A 20,379-nucleotide genomic window follows, 5' to 3' on the forward strand; every position below is an offset into this window, starting at 1 on the left:
ATAATAATAATAATAATAATAATAATAATAATAATAATAATAATAATAATAATAATAATCAGGTTCAGGTTCAGGTTCAGGGGTGAGGCATAGCCTTTACAACGGCGCCTCTAACGCTTATCTTCTTGTACTGTTTTGTCTTTTCTTCCACATTACGTTTAATACTTCTTTTTTCTTTTCTATATTTGTTTTACTAAATAAAAATAATCCTACTATTTTCTTTGGGTCTTCGTCTTTAATAGGAAGATATTTCTCTCTGTTTTGATCTCCCATGTGATCAAAATAATTTCAAGAAGAAGAAGCTTTCCTTCATGTTTCTCGAAGACTCGAAACATCAACAACAATCGTCTGAAACTGAGATCGAATTCTGGAAGCGTGACTCCCAACTTGCACCCATATATTACTTACTTCGCTGAAGTATCAAGGTATATTTGATTAAGTCGCAGAATGTTCGTAATTGAAGCAAGTGATAATGAGGCATTGTAGTTAGGAGCTATTTATTGCACGTCAAATCATGGGAACGTAAATAGGGCAGTAGTAATTACCACCGGTGTGGAAGGCGTGTTTTTCTTCGCGACAGTCCAAACCTTAGCTATTTCGTTGTCTTTGAATATCCCCTGTGTGATAATTTATGATAATTTGTAATATTTTAGGTGTGTAATATTCTACAATAGAGGATTGGACCTCGTGGGATTGTAAGACCAATGTTGCTGCGGTTTTTAACTTGCCGTAATCTTGGGCTCTACCCTTGATGGTATATATATACTCTAGCATCAAATAGGGCTAAATTCCACTTTTGCACTTTTGTTTTATGCCTCTAGCTGCATTTTCTTTAAATACTTCTACTTTACCTCTATTCTTGCTTCCATCTTGCTGCCCAACCTCGTCTTAATTTTACTTCAAAGTGAAAATGCACTCCAGAGCATTTGTAGGATGTTGGGTCACAATTCATAAATTAAGGAAGAATATTTTAATTTCACTTGACCTTGCCTTGCTTTTTACCTTATATAACCTTTATCTTATCTTACTTTTTACCTTACTAACCTTTACCTTACTTATCTTTTGTTTTACCTTACTTTATCTTACCTAGCAAGTTTTATTATACTATAGTACAATTTTAGTAAAGACACGAACTCGCATAGCCTAATTTAATAGATCTCGTCAATATTACTTTTAACATAGGTACTGATTTTAATTTAGATTTTCCTTTTTCCCCTCATACCATGTTCATCTTGACGCCTGTCATGAGAAGCTCTGCCACACAGTTAAGAAAAATAGGGATAGATGTTGCATCTGTCATAAGTTACTTGTTCGAACAGAAGTTAAGTCCCAACGTTTTACATTCATAACTTCTTGGTTATGTGTTTCTATTATCGAAATATACAATACATAGTAATAATGGCCTTGTTACATTTATGTGAATAATAATAAATTAGGGTAAGAATGTGATTTTGATATATTTAGTCATAGGTAACGGAACCCAAGCTTGATGTTCAAACAGATGCTGGAACGTTTAACCACAACACCTCTTTTTTGGCCGTGCACATTGGTGATTTGTATGCAGTCAAATTGAACAGCAGTTTCAAATATTTTAATAGAACTGTAATATACTATTCTTAGATATGATAGTAATTCAATTTATTTTGTTGTAGCTTCTGTTTTAAAACCCATGGGCCATGGCAGAGCAAAGACCATTTGAACTAAGTGATTTGGTAAGTGAATGAGATACAGTAACACCAAAATTCTCGCCAATGCGACTAAAGCGCAACATGTTTTACTTATCATGAAACCTCACCTATTTTCAAATTGTACCATGAAATATGAAAAATAACACGTCATCCGTAGCTATTCCTCATGATGTTAGTCGGCTGAATTTTATTGGGTAGATGTTCCGTAACTTACATCAAGGATTTTTGTAAATTAGGTTTATTCCTATACGTAGTACAAATATTCGACCTTTAATAGTGTTCTCTTGCATGAGGGTACACTCGTGCTCTATCTGTTTCCTTATTTCCTCTCCTCACTGGGCTATTTTTCTTATTGGAGCCTTTGGGCATATAGCATCCTGCTTTTCCAACTGGGTTTGTATCTTAGCTGATAATAATAGTAAATCCCTCCTCTTTGGAGGGGAATCATAGGCTAGCCTCTAGTAGCAGGTCTTTGTCGTTTCCACCTTCTAGACGGGCCTCATCCAGTCTAGCCCCTTCAGGTAGTGACTCCTAGGAGCGCCTCCCCCAAGCACACTTCTTCCAGACGTGCTTCAGCTTCCAGCTCTTCTCCTGAACGCCTTTCAACCCAGCGCACCTCCCACTCTAAGTGATCACCTTCCAGGCGAGTTCTGCTCTTGGACGCGCTTCTCCGGTAGGCTCTTCGCCTACGCTCACCTCAACTTCCGAACTCGCTTCACCAACTAGTTCCACTTCTGGATGCGCCTTATCCCGATGTGCTTTGATGGGATTCACCATCTTCCAAACGCGTTACACATGCGCCTTCTACTTCAAGACGCTCATCTGAACGCATTTCCCCTGAGCACTATGCACGTACATCCTGAGATTAACCAAAGCAGTTTCCTGAATGCGCTAAGCATGCAGCACCAGATTGTGCAAAATAATTTTACTCTGAACCCGTAAGTCGCGTCACCTCAGAGCGCTGTAGACGCTCCACCTCTGATCTAGGTAGACATACGAGATGTCTCATCCCGGATCACTCTAAGCGCGTCACTTCTGAAAACGCTAGACACATTTTCCCAGAACCAGATGCATTGATCCTGACCCTAAGAGATATTTGAAATCTTGTTCAGAATACACATGCCCTCAGTTGAAGCAAGACCTCCATCCTGGAACATTGTCATTATTTTACATTTCCTGAAGGTGGCACCTATGAGCCATTAAGGCAAGACTCCTGAAAATGGTTTGTTCCGTAACCTAATACAAACCACGCTATTTACATGGGGTATTATTTTGGCGGAGCTGAAATGACGAGCCATTAAATTTTAACGAGGGTTAACTACCCCCTCGCTAGTTAGGGGGGGGGTAGGGAAGGGGTAGCTAGCTACCCCTCCCCCCCTCACACACTGTGAATAGCTCAATTCACTTTTAGCTCGGGTGATGATCAGACGTTTCTGCTCTCACCCTCGCTTGACAGCCTTTAATCTTTTTTCTGCTTTCTCTTTAAACAGTTTGTGTGTGAAGTTGGCCTCGCATCTATAACAATGCATACTTGCCCTGGACTTCCTAATCGCCCGTGCGGGACTTTTATGTCCTCTATGGATACGGATCCTCACGCCCTTTGCCCCCTTTGCCGAGGTCAACGGTGTGACAAGGAAAATGTGTGCAGGTAGTGGTCTGCCTCCCATTGGGAGAAGTTTGGCCGTAGGCGCAAGAAGAAGTCCAAGAGAGACCGATCTCCTTCGAAGGTGACTTTGAAGAAGGAGGTCTCTAAGGACTCCCCTTGCGCCGCCCGAACCTTCTCCGAAGGTCTCCCTCGTCCGGCTTCACCTGTGAAACCGCTGAGTGAGATCGCAGGCCCTAGTGGTTTTTGCCAACTTCGGGGTGGTGGAGAGGACGTGGCCTCCCTTAGCGAGGTTGTTCCCTCTCCTCCCCCGGGGGAGGATATTTTATATTTTGATGAATTTGACTGTACGGTATCTAACCATGGTTTATTTCAGCTTTGGGCTTCTTTGGGGCTTAAGGGCACTCCCTCCAAGGAAGGCCTGTTTGACTTGTTGCAGCTGGGGGCTGCAGTCAAACAGTCGCCGGTAATTCCGGAGGTTTATCCTTTGGACATTGTCGACGCTGTTTTGACTGTCCCTTCTGACGTGACAAGTCAGGCCCTTGATCCTGCTGCCTCGGATGTTGCTGAAGACTCACCTCTCCCTTCCACGCAGCCTTCGAAGGGGAAGGTGGGTCCTCTGGTCTCTCCTGCGAGCTCTTCTCCCCCCCCCGGGGGAGCGCGCTTTCAGAGACACCTCTTCAAAGGACCGATGACCCTGACTCCTTACCCAGGGGTCGCATTCGACGAAAGGCCCGTAGGCCTCTTCGAGAGAGGGGGCTCCCTTCTCCCTATAAAGGGGGTGAAGAGGCGCCTCTTTGGGTCTCCTTCTCCTCCCCCTGCGGAGGAACTACCTCGTCAGGAGAAGGTCATACCTGCAACATCCTTTGACCTCTCTGCGGATCGTTCACGATCCCCTACTCCTGCCAGATCTTCAGTGCTTCCGTCACCTGTAATCCTACAGGCACCGTCCCCTTCGGGGGAAGAGGACTCTGGGGTTAAGTCCCTGGCCCCTGCGCGCTTGCGTGCAGTTGAGCGTAGGTCATCTTTGTCACCTACTCGTCAACGATCTCCAGTTCGCCAGCGATCTCCTGTGCGCCAGCGATCTCCTGTGCGCCAGCGCTCGCCAGCGCGCTCTTCATCTTGTGAATGATCAACGCTCCCCAACGCGCCAGCGCTTTTCTGGGCGCGCTCTTCAGCTTGTGAAGGACCAACGCTCCCCAACGCGCCAGCGCTCTCCTGCGCGCTAGCGCTCTCCTGGACATCCAGAGAAGGTACAACGCCTTCCAACGCACCAGCGATCTCCTACTCGCCAGAGCTCCCCTGCTCGCCAGCACTCCTTAGGGCGCCCCCAGCCTGAGAAGCATCAACTTCCTGATGGGTGCACTGCGCGCCATCACTCTCCTGCGCGTGCGCGCAAGCACGGACTAGTGCCTGTGGCTGTTATACGCCCTGAGCGCCCACGCTCGCCAGCGCCTTCAAGATCTTCTGATTCAGACACTCGCAAGGGTTCACCATTGCCTCACTCGTCGATTCCTGCACTCCCAGTTGCTCCTGCGCGCCCTTCAATTACTGAGCGCCTCTTAAGTTTGGCGCACACACGCCCACGATCTCCTACAGCTCGCCCTTCATGCCAACACGCTGTGGGGCCTGCAGGCTCTAAAGAAGGGGCCTCTCCTTCATGCGCCCCAATCTCTGACAGATCTGCGCGCCACCAGTTGAGGGAGACCAAGTCTTCTAGGAGACATCTCTCTCCCTCCTACCATCACCAGCGCTCTCCTAAGAGGTCGCGCGCCCACTCGCCAGCTCGTTCTCTGGAACGTTCTCCTACGCGTTCATATGCACACTCTCCTACTCGACCTCGTGCATACCCTCCTGTGCGTTCACCTGCGCGCCATCACGCGCGGTCCTATGGTCACCATTCTCCTATGCGCGAACGCTCACCCACAGGATGCTCGCCTACGCGCCATCGCGCTACCTCACCCGCGCGCGAACCTCCTTTACGAGCTCTCCCGGGCGCGGCATCGTACACGCCCGTGTGGGTCATACGGATCGCAAGGATCATCAGCAGGACACTCCTCCTGGGAGGCGTTCCCAGGATTCACCTCCGCGCAAGAGGAGGACAACGGCAGAACAAGAAAGATCGGCAGAGAGGTCTAGGCAATCATCTTTTTCTTTTCAGGAAGGCCCCGTGGTGTCCACTCCTAAGGGTCGCGAGATCCCCTTTTCTCCAGCGAGGATTGCTGACACAGCGTCAGTTACTCGTCTACCATGGTTCCGCCACATGATCAATGCTGTGGTCCAGGCTATTAAGCCTTCCAGCACTGATCAGGGACGGGACCCTGTGACGGGTTCTCCACCGTTGAAGAAAAGGAAAGGAGTGGGCTTCTTGGTGACTCCTCCCCGGGAAAAGCTGGTCTCCAGGAACCCCATCAGGGGGACCCCTTCTCCTTCTCCAACCTCTGCTGCTCCACCCCCTCCTGTAGATGAATTTATCTCGTCCTCGGGGGATTCCTCTAACTCGGAGAATTCTCCCTTGGCATCAAGGGGAGAATTTTCTCCGGATAGAGGAGGGGTTGCACGGGAGGAGGGTCCTCCTCGGGCGTCTTTGTTGGAGTCCTACTTCCCTCCCAAGAGGGAATCGAAGGACACCAAGACTGTTCCAAAATCTTCATCGAGGATTCGTCAAGAGCCAGCTATCCCTGGGGAGGACGTCCACGTTTCTCCCCAAGAAGACCTCTTGGGGATGGGAGACTTAGCTGCCAGTCCACCAAGAGGAGAGCACAGCGTTCTGGCAGGTCCTTGGATTGATGAGGGAGCTCAACAAAATCAAGGACCCGGAGACAGCCCCTCGCGAGGGGAAAGACACCGTGCTTGACGAGGTCTTTGGTGTCCAGAAGCCCCCCAAGACTAGTGCGGCTTTGCCCTGGTCTAAAGGGGTGAAAGGCGCCAGAGACAAGGTCAAAGCTCAACTCTCCGGTCTGGCCTCCTCAGGACGTTCTTCTGCCGGGTTCAAACTCCTCCCACCTCCTCTAGTCCAACAGAGGAGGTATCTCGAGATCGACGGGGAGTCTTGCATGTCTCTTCCACTCCATCATTCCGTGGAAGAACTAGCAAAGGGAACTTCTTTCGAGAAGCTCTCTACCCGGCAGGTGACGTTTGCAGCGTCAGAGACCCAAAACCTGGAAAAAGTCGCGAAGAGTGCCATGCAGGCAACTTCGTGGCTTGATCTCTAGCTTGGGTCTCTGGGCATCCTATTGCGATCCGAGGATCTGTCCAAGGAGAGCAATAGGAAAGCTTTGGAGACTTTCCTCCTCTCGGGCACTCGCTCTATTGAGTTTCTAGCCCACCAGGTCACTAACCTGTGGGTCAACATGATCCTCAAAAGACGCGATTCAGTGTCCGAGAGGTTCCATCCGAAGATCCCCACTGCAGACGTCAGCAGGCTCAGGCACTCCTCTATTTTTGGAGGGGAGTTACTGGAGCCTCGTGACATGGAGCAGACGGCTGAGAGGTGGAGGAGATCGAACCAGGACTCTCTCCTCCAAAGGGCCCTGACATCTCGGCCCTATAAACCTCCAGCCCCTCAACAACAACGTCAACACAGCCTCGCAAGACACCTAAGCAGGCTCCGGCAGCTAAGACAAGCGTGTCTAAGCCGCAGTCCTTTCAGCCGAAAGACAAGAAACGCGGCAAGTCCTCTAAGGGAGGTAGAACTCCTAGAGGAAGCGGCAAATGTCGCAAACACTAGGAGTGGCAGTCTCCCCGCGTGTCCACCTGTGGGGGGATGCCTAAAAAGTTACGTGCAGAGGTGGCAGCAACTCGGGGCCGACCCTTGGACGGTCTCTGTGATCGGTCAAGGGTATCACGTCCCGTTCACAACATCTCTACCTCCCCTGACAGCAAATCCAGTGTCGTTGAACTCCTATGCCTTGGGATCAGCAAAGGGGTTGGCCCTCCGGGCAGAAGTCGAGACCATGCTCAAGAAGGATGCTCTCCAGGAGGTCCACGACGGCTCCCCAGGCTTCTTCAGTCGAGTCTTTCTTGTAAAGAAGGCGTCTGGAGGCTGGAGACCGGTCATCGACCTCTCAGCACTAAACAAGTTTGTCGTACAAACTCGTTTCAGTATGGAGACAGCGAACATGGTCAGACTTGCAGTGAGACCACAAGACTTTATGTGCACTCTGGATCTGAAGGACGCGTACTTCCAGATCCCCATCCATCCGTCTTCCAGGAAGTACTTAAGATTCAGCCTAGACGGCAAGACATACCAGTTCAAGGTGCTGTGTTTCGGTCTCCACGGCACCCCAGGTGTTCACTCTGATCTCGTCGTGGGCTCACAGGAACGGCATCCGTCTCCTTCGTTATCTGGACTACTGGCTAATCCTGGCAGACTCTGAGTCGACCCTTCTGCGACACCGAGACAGGCTTCTGGAAGTTTGCCAAGATCTAGGGATCTTGGTAAATCTCGAGAAGTCCTGTCTGCGCCCTACAAAGAAACTGGTATACCTAGGCATGAAACTAGACACGATTCTCCACAAAGCCTTTCCATCAGACGGAAGGATAGCAAGGCTGAGGAAGGTAGCAGAACCTTTCCTCAGACGAGAAGAGCTTCCAGCCCAACTGTAGTTACGTCTCTTAGGCCATCTATCATCTTTGGTTCGTCTTGTTCCAAACGGCCGCCTCAGGATGAGATCCCTTCAGTGGCGGCTGAAGTCACGATGGAATCAGGGAAACGATTCCCCGGACTTCCTAGTTCCCATAGGACCTTCGGAACGGGCGGATCTTCGAAGGTGGCTGGACGACGAGAACCTACGGAAGGGAGCAGATCTTCTCGTCCTCCCCCCAGATTTGACTCTGTTTACGGACGCGTCAAATCAAGGGTGGGAGGCCCACATTCTGAACCAAAGAGCCTCAGGCCTTTGGTCAGAATCGGAAAGGTGCCTCCACATCAACCTGATAGAATTGAAGGCCGTTTTTCTGGCTCTTCAACAGTTCCTACAAACCCTGGCGGGCCACTCCGTGGTGGTGATGAGCGACAACACCACAGTAGTGGCTTATATCAACAAGCAGGGAGGTACCTTCTCGCAACAGCTATCCCATCTTGCAGTAGAGATTCTGAGATGGTCCGAAACCCGCTCGATCTCACTGTCAGCTCGCTTCATTCCTGGTAAGAGGAATGTCCTCGCCGACAGCCTCAGCAGGGCGACGCAGATAGTGAGTACCGAGTGGTCTTTGGATCCTCAGATAGCCAACAAAGTCCTGACTTTGTGGGGTTACCCGACTGTAGACCTGTTTGCGACAGCCTTGAATTTCAGGCTGCCCCTTTACTGCTCTCCAGTCCCGGACCCCAAGGCTCTGTGGCAGGATGCATTTCAACTCAGGTGGGACAACATGGACGTTTACGCCTTCCCACCTTTTTGTCTGATGAGAAGGGTGCTCAACAAGGCCATCCTATCGGTCAACCTCTCCATGACTCTCATAGCTCCGCTATGGCATCATGCGGAATGGTTCCCGGACCTTCTGCATCTCCTAACGGAACCCCCAAGAGAACTCCTTCCACGTCACGAGCTACTCAGACTACCACATTGCAACATCTTCCACAAGGCCGTAGCTTCGCTTCGGCTTCACGCCTGGAGACTATCCAGCGACTCCTCACGGAGAGAGGATTTTCTCAACAGGTTGCGGACAGGATGTCTCGACACCTGCGAGAATCCTCTGCCAGCGTCTATCAGGCGAAGTGGAAAGTCTTTTGTGGTTGGTGTCGTGGAAGGGGTATCTCTCCGCTCGATGCCCCTATTCCAACATTAGCGGAGTTCCTTGTATATCTTCGGGAGGAAATGCGCCTTTCGGTCTCAGCGGTGAAAGGCTATCGCTCAGCCTTAAGCTTAGCCTTCAGGCTGAAAGGAGTGGATATTTCCTCTTCGTTGGAACTTTCTCTACTCATACGCAACTACGAGCTTACTTGCCCCCAGTCGGAAGTCAGACCCCCTTCTTGGAACGTGGTTCAGGTGCTCAGGGCTCTGAAAAGAGCTCCCTTTGAACCATTACGCCAGGCGTCTGATCGCCACCTAACGTGGAAGACGGTGTTCTTACTCGCGTTGGCCTCGGCCATACGAGTAAGTGAACTTCATGGTCTCTCCTACGACGTCGCCCATTCAAGGGGATGGGGGGAGGTAACGTTCAGGTTCGTCCCTGAGTTCATTGCCAAGACTCAAAACCCTGGGGTGTCGGATCCAAGATTCGACTCCTTCAAGGTAACGAGTCTACGTTCTGTAACAAGTGACCCAGATCATCTGTTACTGTGCCCAGTCAGGAGTCTGAGGCGCTACCTCAAAAGAGCAGCTGCAGCCCGTCCTCATGTGCAAGCTTTGTTTGTGAGCACAGGGAGGACAAAGAGGAGGGTCACCAAAAACTCCATCTCTTCATGGATTCGCAAGGTAATAAGCAGCGCCTTGAATCCCGACTCTCCTCCGTCACGTCGTCCCAGAGCTCACGACGTCAGGGGTGTTGCTACTTCCCTGGCCTTCAAGAGAAACTTCTCTGTGACGCAGGTTCTACAAGCTGGGGTCTGGAAACGTCAGACGACGTTCACAGCCCACTACCTGCAGGACGTGACCCACAGGAACCTCGATACGTTTTCTATCGGTCCTGTGGTGGCTGCACAACAGCTGGTCTAGCCTCAGGCTCCTTATTGAACAAGTAGCAGAAGGTTGAGGGCATTGTTACCTGGTTTTAGTCTGCGTGAATGAAAGAGTATGTCTGGCCCTTACTTCTTTCTTCATTCTCCCCTCTCTCGGGGATAGCAGCATCCAGGTCTTTGCGCAGCTGACCTCAACCTCTGCAGGTAAACCATGCTTCCTTGTGCTCCTAGTATTAGCCTTAATACTGTCGCGTCCCCCATACCCTGACGAGGTGGTATTGGGAACGTCCTAGCCTAGAGTTCCACATAAAGAACTCCAGGTCAACTTCCTAGGACGAGTCACGTTATTCTCCTTCACACACATCCTAGTAGGCCGCACGATGGTCGAACATGACAACGTGCGAGGGTTAGGGACTCCCGTTCCTTGGGTTCTACAACTCGGAATTGGAGTCCCCGGGTAAAGCCGAAGCCAGAAGGCTGGGGACTTTCCGCCCTTCCTAAGGGTAAGTCACCCCATGTAAATAGCGTGGTTTGTATTAGGTTACGGAACAAATGACAAATTTCGTAGATAATTTGTATTTTTCCTACCATACAAACCTTTGCTATTTACGCAAATGTTACCCGCCAGCCCTGACCCCCAAGTCAAGTCCCACCTTTAAGTGAATTGAGCTATTCACAGTGTGTGAGGGGGGGAGGGGTAGCTAGCTACCCCTTCCCTACCCCCCGCTAACTAGCGAAGGGGTAGTTAACCCTCGTTAAAATTTAATGGCTCGTCATTTCAGCTCCGCCAAAATAATACCCCATGTAAATAGCTAAGGTTTGTATGGTAGGAAAAATACAAATTATCTACGAAATTTGTCATTTTCTTACTCACTTTAGCCTCGGCTAAATGAGTGAAATTTATGGTCTGTTTTGACATCACCCATTCAAGGGGGTTAGCGACTGGTCTCATACTCCTTCGTCCCTGAGTTCATAACCAAGACCCAAAATCCTTCCATTTCAGATTTCAGGTGTTGACCTTTTTAGATCACGAGCTTTAGAAAGGTAACCTATGACCTCTGACAGCATTGAGGTCTTACCTTGAACGTATAAGTGCTGCTAGATGTCACCTGCAACACCTATTCTTCAGCACTGATAGGATAAAGAAGAAAATATTGAAGATCAATTTCTTGAGAAGTGATTATACGAACGCTCTCACCCTCTGCTCTTTCTTCCTCAAGAACACACACAAAAGCTCATGATGTTGTCAGAGGCATCAATGCCTCCTTGGCATTTAGAAAAAAATCTTGGTGACGCAGGTGTTTGGAAATGTCAAACTACATTTGCTCCTCATTGTCTGCGGGATGTAACCCACAGGTGTAGGGATACTTTCTCTTTAGGGCCTGTTATAGCTGTACAACAGGTGATAAAGCTACCTTGGCTCCTCTCACCGGACCATTAACTTCAGATAAAGGGCAAATGTTACGTATTAGTGTGGAAGGAAAGAAAATGGATGACTACCTTTCTTTTTTCTTTCAATCCTCTCCTCTCTTGGTGCACAGCATCCAGAACCTCGCCAGCTGGACTCGATCTTATTGTCAGGTTAGCCCCACTCAGCGAGTGGTTCAGTGTGTGACTGTTCTGTACTGTAATTGGGTACAAAAAAGTTTTCCCTAGTTAGCCAGGCAAACCCATAATCATAAAGGGACTTCTGAAGATGAGAGCCAGACACATCACATGATTTTGGTAGGTGTACAACCCACATATTTCCGCCCCAAAAGCATATATTTCCGACAGCACCAACACCCTAGAAAGTCACAGCTGCTATCTTAAGTGAAATGTCAGTGAGCCAGCAGGGGCAGTTGTCTCCCCACTACCAACAGGTAACTACTTATTGGTCGTTAAGACCTTGTAAAGTTTTAACTGCCGTATTCCCAGCTTCACTGTTATCTTTCTCCTATGTAAAGGATTCAGGTTTTTAATTAGGAAAATACTGTTTACTTTAAGATTTTTTTTTTTTTTTTTTTTTTTCTTGTGGAAATTGTTGAAAGTTTTTTATATCTACTAGTAAGATAAAAAAAATTTATTGTAGAAGCAGCTTACACTACATGTTGTACTGTACGGATTCTGCACTTATTGAGAGTATTTTGGTAGTGTAACGATTGTTCTAATTTCCTTTTGTGTGTTTACTTTTTGCGTATTATGGTACAGTATACAGTACAGTAAAACATATTGTAACACATGAAAAAGTAATAGCTTGGGCAGTGTAAGATTTATTTTGTTTTTTTCAGTGTTTATTGAGCCACCATGGGCGGTGAGGAGCCTAACCAGATTGACCTTACCCCTAAGAAAGATGGAGGTGTTTTGAAAGAGGTAAGCCATTGGTACAGTGAACTGTATTTTCAATTAATGAAGACACAGGTTTTTAGTGGTTTATATGCTGCTTAGCTAGATACCTATTTGTGTATCCCTTCCATGCTGATAAATTTTATCATTAAGTACAGTACAGCATTCCCTGATAATAAAAGTTCAACTTATTTGCCCTTTAAAAACAAAGTTGTTCCGTAACTGGAATACAAACCACGCTATTTAATAGGGGTATTACTTTCGACATAGGTGAAATGACGAGCCATTAATTTTTAACGAGGGTTAACTACCCACACCGCTAGTTAGCCTGGGGTAGGGAGGGTAGCTTCCTACTGCTCCCCCCTCACACACCTGTGATTGAGCTCACTTTGTTTTCGGCTCGGATGGTGAACGGACGTTGCCGCTCTTTATCCTTGCCGAATATTGGCAGCCATTAACGACTTTTGTTTTTTTCAGCAGCAGTAGGGGATTCAGCATTATGAAGCTTCATCTGTGGTGGATAATGTGGGAGGTTGGGCTGTGGCACCCTAGCAGTACCAGCTGAACTCTGTTGAGTCCCTGGTTAGGCTGAAGGAACATAGAGAGTAGAGGTCCCCTTTTTGTTTTGTTTCATTGTTGGTGTCAGCTACCCCCCAAAATTGGGGGAAGTGCCTTGGTATATGGATGGATGGTTTTTTTCTTTTTCTCTTAGTGTGTGTGTGTGAAGTTGACTTCTGTGACCATGCGCACCTGCCCTGGACTCTCCGGCCGCCCTTGTTAGACATATATGTCGGCGGTGGAGACTGATCCTCACACCCTTTGTCCTGCCTGCAGAGGTCAACGGTATGATAGTGTTAATAAGTGCAATGAGTGTAGGGAGTGGTCTTTCTCCCAGTGGGAGAGGTTTGCGCGACTGCGGAAGTAGAAGTCCAAGCGGGGTTGCTTTTGTAGGAAGAAAAACCCAAGGCCTCTTCTTCCATCTCCCTACCCTCCTCCGAAGCTCCTACTCGTTCGGTCTCTTACGAGAAACCATCGAGTAGTAGCGTAGACCAAGTTATTATCGGCCAACCCCGGTTCTCGAGAGATGATGTTGCTTCCCCTAGCGAAGCAGCCCCCACCTCTCCCCCCGGGTGAGTCCTTGTCACTAACTCCCCTCTTACAGACATGGTCTTCCTTGGGGCTTACGGGTCCGCCCTAAGGAAGCTTTGCTGCAGTTCATCCGCATGGGTGCTTCTGTTAAGCAATCATCGTCGCTGTCAGAGGTAGATCCCCTGACCCTTGTCGACGTTGTTGTGTCAGAGGTGTCTCATGCGGTTTCATCCATCTCCTCTGTCACTCCAGACTACAGCGGTTGCTGCCGACTTAGTTTCCCCCATTCCTGATCATCCTCCGAGGGGGAAACTAAGTTCAATATCTGTCTCTCCTGCAAGTGTTTCTCTCTCTCGGGGGAGTTCACTTATAGAGACTCCTCTTCGGAGGACTGATGTGGCGCATGGTCCGCTTTCTGATCCAACGGCCCCCAGAGGGCGCATCCATCAGAAGGCTCGCCTTCCTCTTCTCCTTAGAAGTCTCCCTTCACCGGCGGTGAAGAGGCACCTTTTTGGTTCATCGTCGTCACTGCAGTCCCCTGCAGAGGAGCTCCGCTGCATTCAGACCTTCATTCATCAATCATCACTGCACCTGCAACCAGTCTTGTGACTTCGGTCCTGAACCTCTCTGCCGGTCGTTTGCGATCCCCTTCGGTGGATGGTTGCCCTTACAAAGGGCACGCCGACCATCCATCCTCCAGATCTGCCGACCTACCATCACCATTCCTGTCACCGGTAGAGTCTACTGTAGCTCTACCAAAGTGCACGCCATCACCCTGCAGCTCGCCATCTGTCAGACCTTCAGCACTCACCAGCAACTCGTCACTCTGTAGCGCTTCAGCGTGCCCCTTCACCTGTTCGCCCCCACAGAAGGCAGAAATCTCATGCGCTTGCGCGCCCACGTTCACCTGCGCTCACACGCCGGCACCCATCTGCGCACTAACGCTCGCCTACGCGCCCTTACTCTCCTGCGCGCCAGCCTGTGCACCATTCATCGCCTACGCGCCATTATTCTCCTGCACACAAGAACACTGTAGGTGAGACAGCAATCACATTGCAGCCCTCACCTACACGCCAACTCTCACTGGCGCTCTCGTGGACTTTTAGGCTCACCTGCGTGCCAAATATCTCCCGCGCATGCCAATATTCTCCCCCGCGCGAGCACGGCCGTAGGATCTACACCCGGCAAGGTCGCCAATGTCTCATTCCCCTCCCCACAAACGCATTCCAGCGCGCACTGCGGGAGAAGGGAAACAAACACAAGCAGAGGGGTTCAGGATCCCTAAACTGTCTTCTAAGGCGGACCCACCTATTACAGTGACTCCTCATAGGGAACCTTCGGTCCCTTTCCATTCAGGGGATCTGTCTGACAGTGCATCCGTCAGTCAGAAGCCTTGGTTCAGTGCCTTAGTGAGAGCTATAACACAGGCTTTCAAGCCAGTCCTGTCTGACCGCTCATCAGAGCAACCTATAGCTCTGGACTTAGGCACGGCACCATGGCTTTCTCTACCCCTTTGAAGAGGAAAAGAGGAGTTTCTGATGCGGTCACTTCCCCGAGGACGAAGCTGACTCCGTGCAGACCATCAAGGCAAGTTCCTCCAGTTTTTCAGAGATACTCTCCCTCCTTGTCAGACAAAGACCATCTGTCACCAAGGGAAGCGCGCGAGGAGAGACACTTCCATCGCACCAATGGAGGAAACCTCTCTTCGCGCGGAGAGTTCCCCGTAATCTGAGACCAGGAGGGACATGACACACAGGCCTTCAATGTTGGAGTCTTACCTCCTTCCTCGGAAGGAGTCCAAAGACTCCAAAACTCTACCAAAGTCCTCCACTAGGGCTAGAACGGAGACAGCCAGGCACTCAAGAAATGTCCGCGACTCACCCTAAGAAGAACTCTTGGGGATAGAAGGAGACTTCGCTGCGAGTCCTACATCAGGAGGAGACCAACAAGAATCAGAGCATGCATTCTGGCAGGTTCTGACTCTAATGAGGGTTCTCAATGGGTTATCCGACCCAGAGATATCCCCTCGAGAGGGCAAAGACATGGTCTTAGACCATGTCTTTGGTACTCAGAAACCCTCAAAGACCAGTGCAGCCGTGCCCTGGTCTCGAGGGTTGAAGAGTACCGGGGACAAGCTCCTCCCACCTCCTGGCGTACAGCCAAGGAGGTACTTTGAGAGATCCTGGAAGAACCCGGTTCAGCTCTTCCTCTTCACCACTTTCTGGAAGAGCTAACCAGGGGAGTCCCTCTTGAGAGACTCTCCAGCCGGCAGGTCTCGTTCTCGGCAACCGAGGTCCTTAACCAGGAAAAGGTCAGCAAGTATGCGATGCAAACTACTTCGTGGCTGAACATCTGGTTAGGGACTTTAGGTATCCTGATACGATCCGAGGATTTTTCCAAGGAGCGTACCAGGAAAGCAATGGAGACCTTACTTTCAGGCACTCGCACGTTCGAGTTTCTTGCCCACCAAGTCTCGAACTTGTGGGCAAACACCAACTTGAAACGTCGAGATGCAGTGTCTGAGAGGTTCCACCAACAGGTCCCAAACATGGAGATAAATAGGCTCAGACATTCCTTGTCGCTGAGAGGTGGAGGAAGTCTCATCGAGACTCCCTCTTCCATAGGGCTTTAATAACTAAGCCTTATAAACCTCCAGCACTCCAGCAGTCCCGTCCAACCAAGACCGCGATGATGACGAAAGCAGCAGCGAAGACAGTGGTGTCTAAGCCCTTTCCTGTCAAGGACAGGAAAGGCAAAAAGGCCTCCAGGGGAGGAAAGAATCCTAGTGGGAGCATCCGAGGTCGCAAACGCTAGGATAGGCACTCCCCTTGCATTTCCACCAGTGGGGGGATGCCTACAAAGTTGCTCAGACAGGTGGAAGCAACTCGGGGCCGATTCCTGGACAATCTCCGGGATCTGTCTAGGATATCGCGTCCCGTTCATAACATCCCTACCTCCCCTGACCAGGAATCTAGTGTCATTAGACTCCCTTGCCATGGGATCGGCAAGGGGGGCAAGCCCTTCGGGCAGAAGTCCAGACTCTGTTGAAGAAGAGCACTCTCCAAGAGGTCCTCGACAGGTCCCCAGGCTTCTTCAGTCAATGCTTTCTTGTATGAAAGGTGTCTGGAGGCTGGAGACCAGTCATCGACCTCTCAGCCCTGAACAAGTTTGTTAAACAAACTCTGTTCAACATGGAGACGGCAGACACGGTCAGACTAGTAGTAAGACCTCAAGACTTCATGTGTACACTGGACCTAAAGGACGCGCACTTCCAGATCCCAGTCCATCCATCTTCAAGGAAGTACTTAAGATTCAGCTTATACAACAGAAAGTACCAGTTCAAGGTGCTGTGCTTTGGTCTTTCCACAGCACCCCAAGTTTTCACCAGAGTGTTTGCCCTAGTGTCATTTTGGGCACACAGGATTGGCATCCATCTCCTCTGTTATCTGGACGACTGGCTAATCCTAGAAGACTCGGTTTCAACCCTTCTTCAACACCGAGACAAACTTCTGAGACTTTGCCAGGATCTAGGGTCATGGTAAATCTCAAGAAGTCTTCTCTGCTTCCTACAGAGAGACTGGTATACTTAGGCATGATCATAGACACCAATCTCCACAAAGCCTTCCCATCCGACGACAGGATAACAAGGCTGAGAAAGGTCGCAAGACCTTTTTTCAGACGAGAACTTCCAGCCCAGTCGTGGTTACGTCTCCTCGGTCACCTTTCATCGCTGGCCCGTCTAGTTCCCAATGGTCGGCTCAGGATGAGATCCCTCCAGTGGTAACTCAAGTCCCGGTGGAATCAAGCTCACGACTCCCCGGACATCCGGATCCCCATGGGATCAGCGGAACATACAAACCTCCAGTGGTGGGTGACAGACGAGAATCTACGAAAGGGAGTGGACCTTCTCGTCCTTCCCCCGGATTTGATGCTGTTCTCAGACGTTTCAAAAAAAAAGGGTGGGGGCCCCACGTGTTGCACCACACAACCTCAGGCCTCTGGTCACAGTCAGAAAAATACCTCCACATAAACCTAGAGATAAAGGCCGTCTTTCTGGCCCTTCATCAGTCCCTGGCAGGCCACTCAGTGGTGGTGATGAGCGACTACACCACAGTAGTGGCTTATATCAACAAGCAAGGAGGTACTTTTTCACAGCAGTTATCCCATCTATCTAGCAGTAGAGATACTGAGATGGGCCGAAATCCACTCAATACTTCTATCGGCCCACTTCATTCTAGGCAAAAGGAATGTGCTCGCCGACAACCTGAGCAGAGCATCTCAGATAGTGAGTACCAAGTGGTCTTTGGATCATCTAGTAGCCAACAAAGTCTTGACTTTGTGAGGTTCTCTGACTGTGGACCTCTTCGCAACGGCCCTGAACTTCAGGCTCCCGCTGTACTGTTCCCCAGTCCCAGACCCCAAGGCTCTCTGGCAAGATACTTTCCAACAACGGTGGGACAACATCGACGTTTACGCCTTTCCCTCATTCTGTCTGATGAGGAGGGTACTCAACAAGACCAGAACATGGGTCAATCTCTCAATGACCCTCATAGCTCCCCTATTGCATCATGCAGAATGGTTTCCGGACCTTCTGCAACTCCTAATGGAGCCCCCAAGAGAACTCCCTCCATGACTTCACGCCTGGAGACTATCCAGCATCTCCTCTCAGAGAGGATTTTCGCAACAAAGTTGCGATTATGATGGCTGAATACCTGCGTAAGTCGTCAGCAGCAGTCTACCAGGCAAAGTGGAAAGTCTTCTGTGGTTGGTATCGTTGGAGGAGTATCTCTCCAATCAATGCCACTATTCCAGCAATAGCGGAGTTCCTCTTGTATTTGTGTGAAGAAATGCGCCTATCAGTCTCGGCAGTGAAAGGCTATCACTCAGCCTTAAGCCTCGCCTTCAGACTGAGGAATGGACATTTCTTCATTGCTATAACTTTCTTTACTCATACAGAGTTATGAACTTATCTGCCCCCAGTCAGAAGTGAGACCTCCCCCATGGAACGTGGTTTGAGTTCTCAGGTCTCTTAAGAGACTTCCCTATGAATCATTACGCCAGGCAACCGATCGCCACTTGACTTGGATGACGGTGTTCCTGCTAGCTTTGACTTCGGCTAAGCAAGTCGGTGAACTTCATGGTCTCTTATACGACATCACCCATTCAAGAGGATGGGGAGAGGTAACGTTCAGCTTCATCCCTGAGTTTATTGCTAAGACTCGGAACCTGGGAGTAGCCGATCCACGATTCGACTCCTTCCGGATTTCTAGTCTCCGTACTGTAACAGATGACCCAGACCATCCCTTACTATGCCCATTGAGGAGTTTGAAGCTGTATCTTAAGAGAACAGCCGCAGCCCGTCCTCGTGTGCATGCACTATTCGTCAGCACAGGAAGGAACAAGAGGAGGGTCACCAAGAACACCATCTCAGCAGGGATTCGCAAGGTCATAGACCATGCACTGAATCCAGACCCTCCTTCGTCACGTCGCCCCAGAGCTCATGATGTCAGGGGCGTAGCTGCGTCGCTGGCATTCAAGCGAAAGTATTCAGTGAAGCAGGTTCTTCAAGCTGGGGTATGGAAGCGTCAGACCACGTTCACATCCCACTACCTGCAAGACGTGACCCACAGGAGACTCGATACGTTCTCTATCAGTCCTGTGGTGGCTGTACAACAGCTGGTTTAAAACCTCAAGCTCCTTATTAGACAAGTAGCAGAAGGTTGAGGTCATTGTTACCCAGTTTTAGTCTGCGTGAATGAAAAGGTTTGACTGGCCCTTATTCTTTCCTTCATTCTCCCCTCTCTTGGGGAAAGTAGCATCCTGGGTTCTCTGCATAGCTGACCTCAAACCACTGCAGGTAAACCATGCTCCTTTGTGTACCTAGTATTAAGACTAATACTGTTGCGTCCCCATACCCTGACGAGGCGGTTTTGCGAAAGTCCTAATGCACAGTTTTTCCTTCTAAAGAACTCGGAATAACTTTACCAGGACAGTCACACTTCTATATACCTCAACACACAGCTTGCGTAGGCCGCGAACCTTGCGTAACAAGGTTTTAGCAAGGCGCAGGGACTCCTTATTTTTTGAGTACTGATACACTCGGATAAGGAGCCCCCGGGTAAAAGCCAAAAGCCAGATTGGCTGGGACATCCACCATTCCTAATGGGTGAGTCACCCCTATTAAATAGCGTGGTTTGTATTCCAGTTACGGAACAGATGACAAATTCATGGATAATTTGTATTTTTCCTAACTATACAAACCTTAGCTATTTATGCAAACTTACCCGCCAGCCCTATACCCCTTGAAGTCCTACCTCCAAGCAAAGTGAGCTCAATCACAGGTGTGTTAGGGGGTTCGGTAGTAAGCTACCCTCCCTACCCCCTGCTAATTAGCGATGTGGGTAGTTAACCCTCATTAAAAATTAATGGCTCGTCATTTCAACTACGCCAAAAGTAATACCCTTATTAAATAGCTAAGGTTTGTATAGTTAGGGAAAATACAAATTATCTACCAATTTATCATATCACAGTAAAGATACATTTTCAATAGTAGTTAATGATATCACATTCAATGGAACTTTTAGCTCTAAGGATGGTGCAAGTAGCCTGTGTTAGGTTATCCCCAAATCATTAGCCTATGTAAAAATATGTGAAGTTAATTCTAATGAGTAGAGTCCACAGTATTGGTATAAAGTTTAGGAGAAAGTAAGTGAAGCAATGGGCCATAGTTTACATTCAGCAGAAATGACTCGAGTTCCTTTCCCAACTTCTTTCTTATTTGCTCACAAATATTTTTGGTCATAAGACAAAGAAAATTGAAAAAGAATTAAATATGAAAAAATGCATTATAGAAATTACTGTACATAGAAATGTATGATAATTTAAAATTACGATTTTGGAGATTGATTCTTATCAGTTGATAATAAACATGTTTTCCCTCTAGTGTCAGGCAGTCGAAAGATATTTAGTTGTATGTATACTGAACGGAACTGTACAGTATTTGCAATAGCCAAGTGAATCACCAATGTAAAAATCTCTCTATATTTTTCATT

At 48.9% G+C, this 20,379-nt stretch overlaps 1 protein-coding gene across 1 annotated transcript in view; it reads left to right on the forward strand.

Moving 5' to 3' along the window:
* Positions 1-268: 268 nt before the first annotated feature.
* Positions 269-20,379, forward strand: part of LOC137639962 (peptidyl-prolyl cis-trans isomerase FKBP4-like) — a 54,371-nt gene continuing 34,260 nt past the window's right edge. Inside the window, exons 1-2 of the mRNA XM_068372281.1 lie at positions 269-425; positions 12,184-12,265. Coding sequence (XP_068228382.1) covers positions 12,200-12,265 — 66 coding nt within the window. The 5' untranslated portion in view covers positions 269-425; positions 12,184-12,199. The remainder of the gene's footprint in view (positions 426-12,183; positions 12,266-20,379) is intronic.

This window comes from Palaemon carinicauda, chromosome 4 (assembly GCF_036898095.1).
Source record: "Palaemon carinicauda isolate YSFRI2023 chromosome 4, ASM3689809v2, whole genome shotgun sequence".
Taxonomy (NCBI): domain Eukaryota; kingdom Metazoa; phylum Arthropoda; class Malacostraca; order Decapoda; family Palaemonidae; genus Palaemon; species Palaemon carinicauda.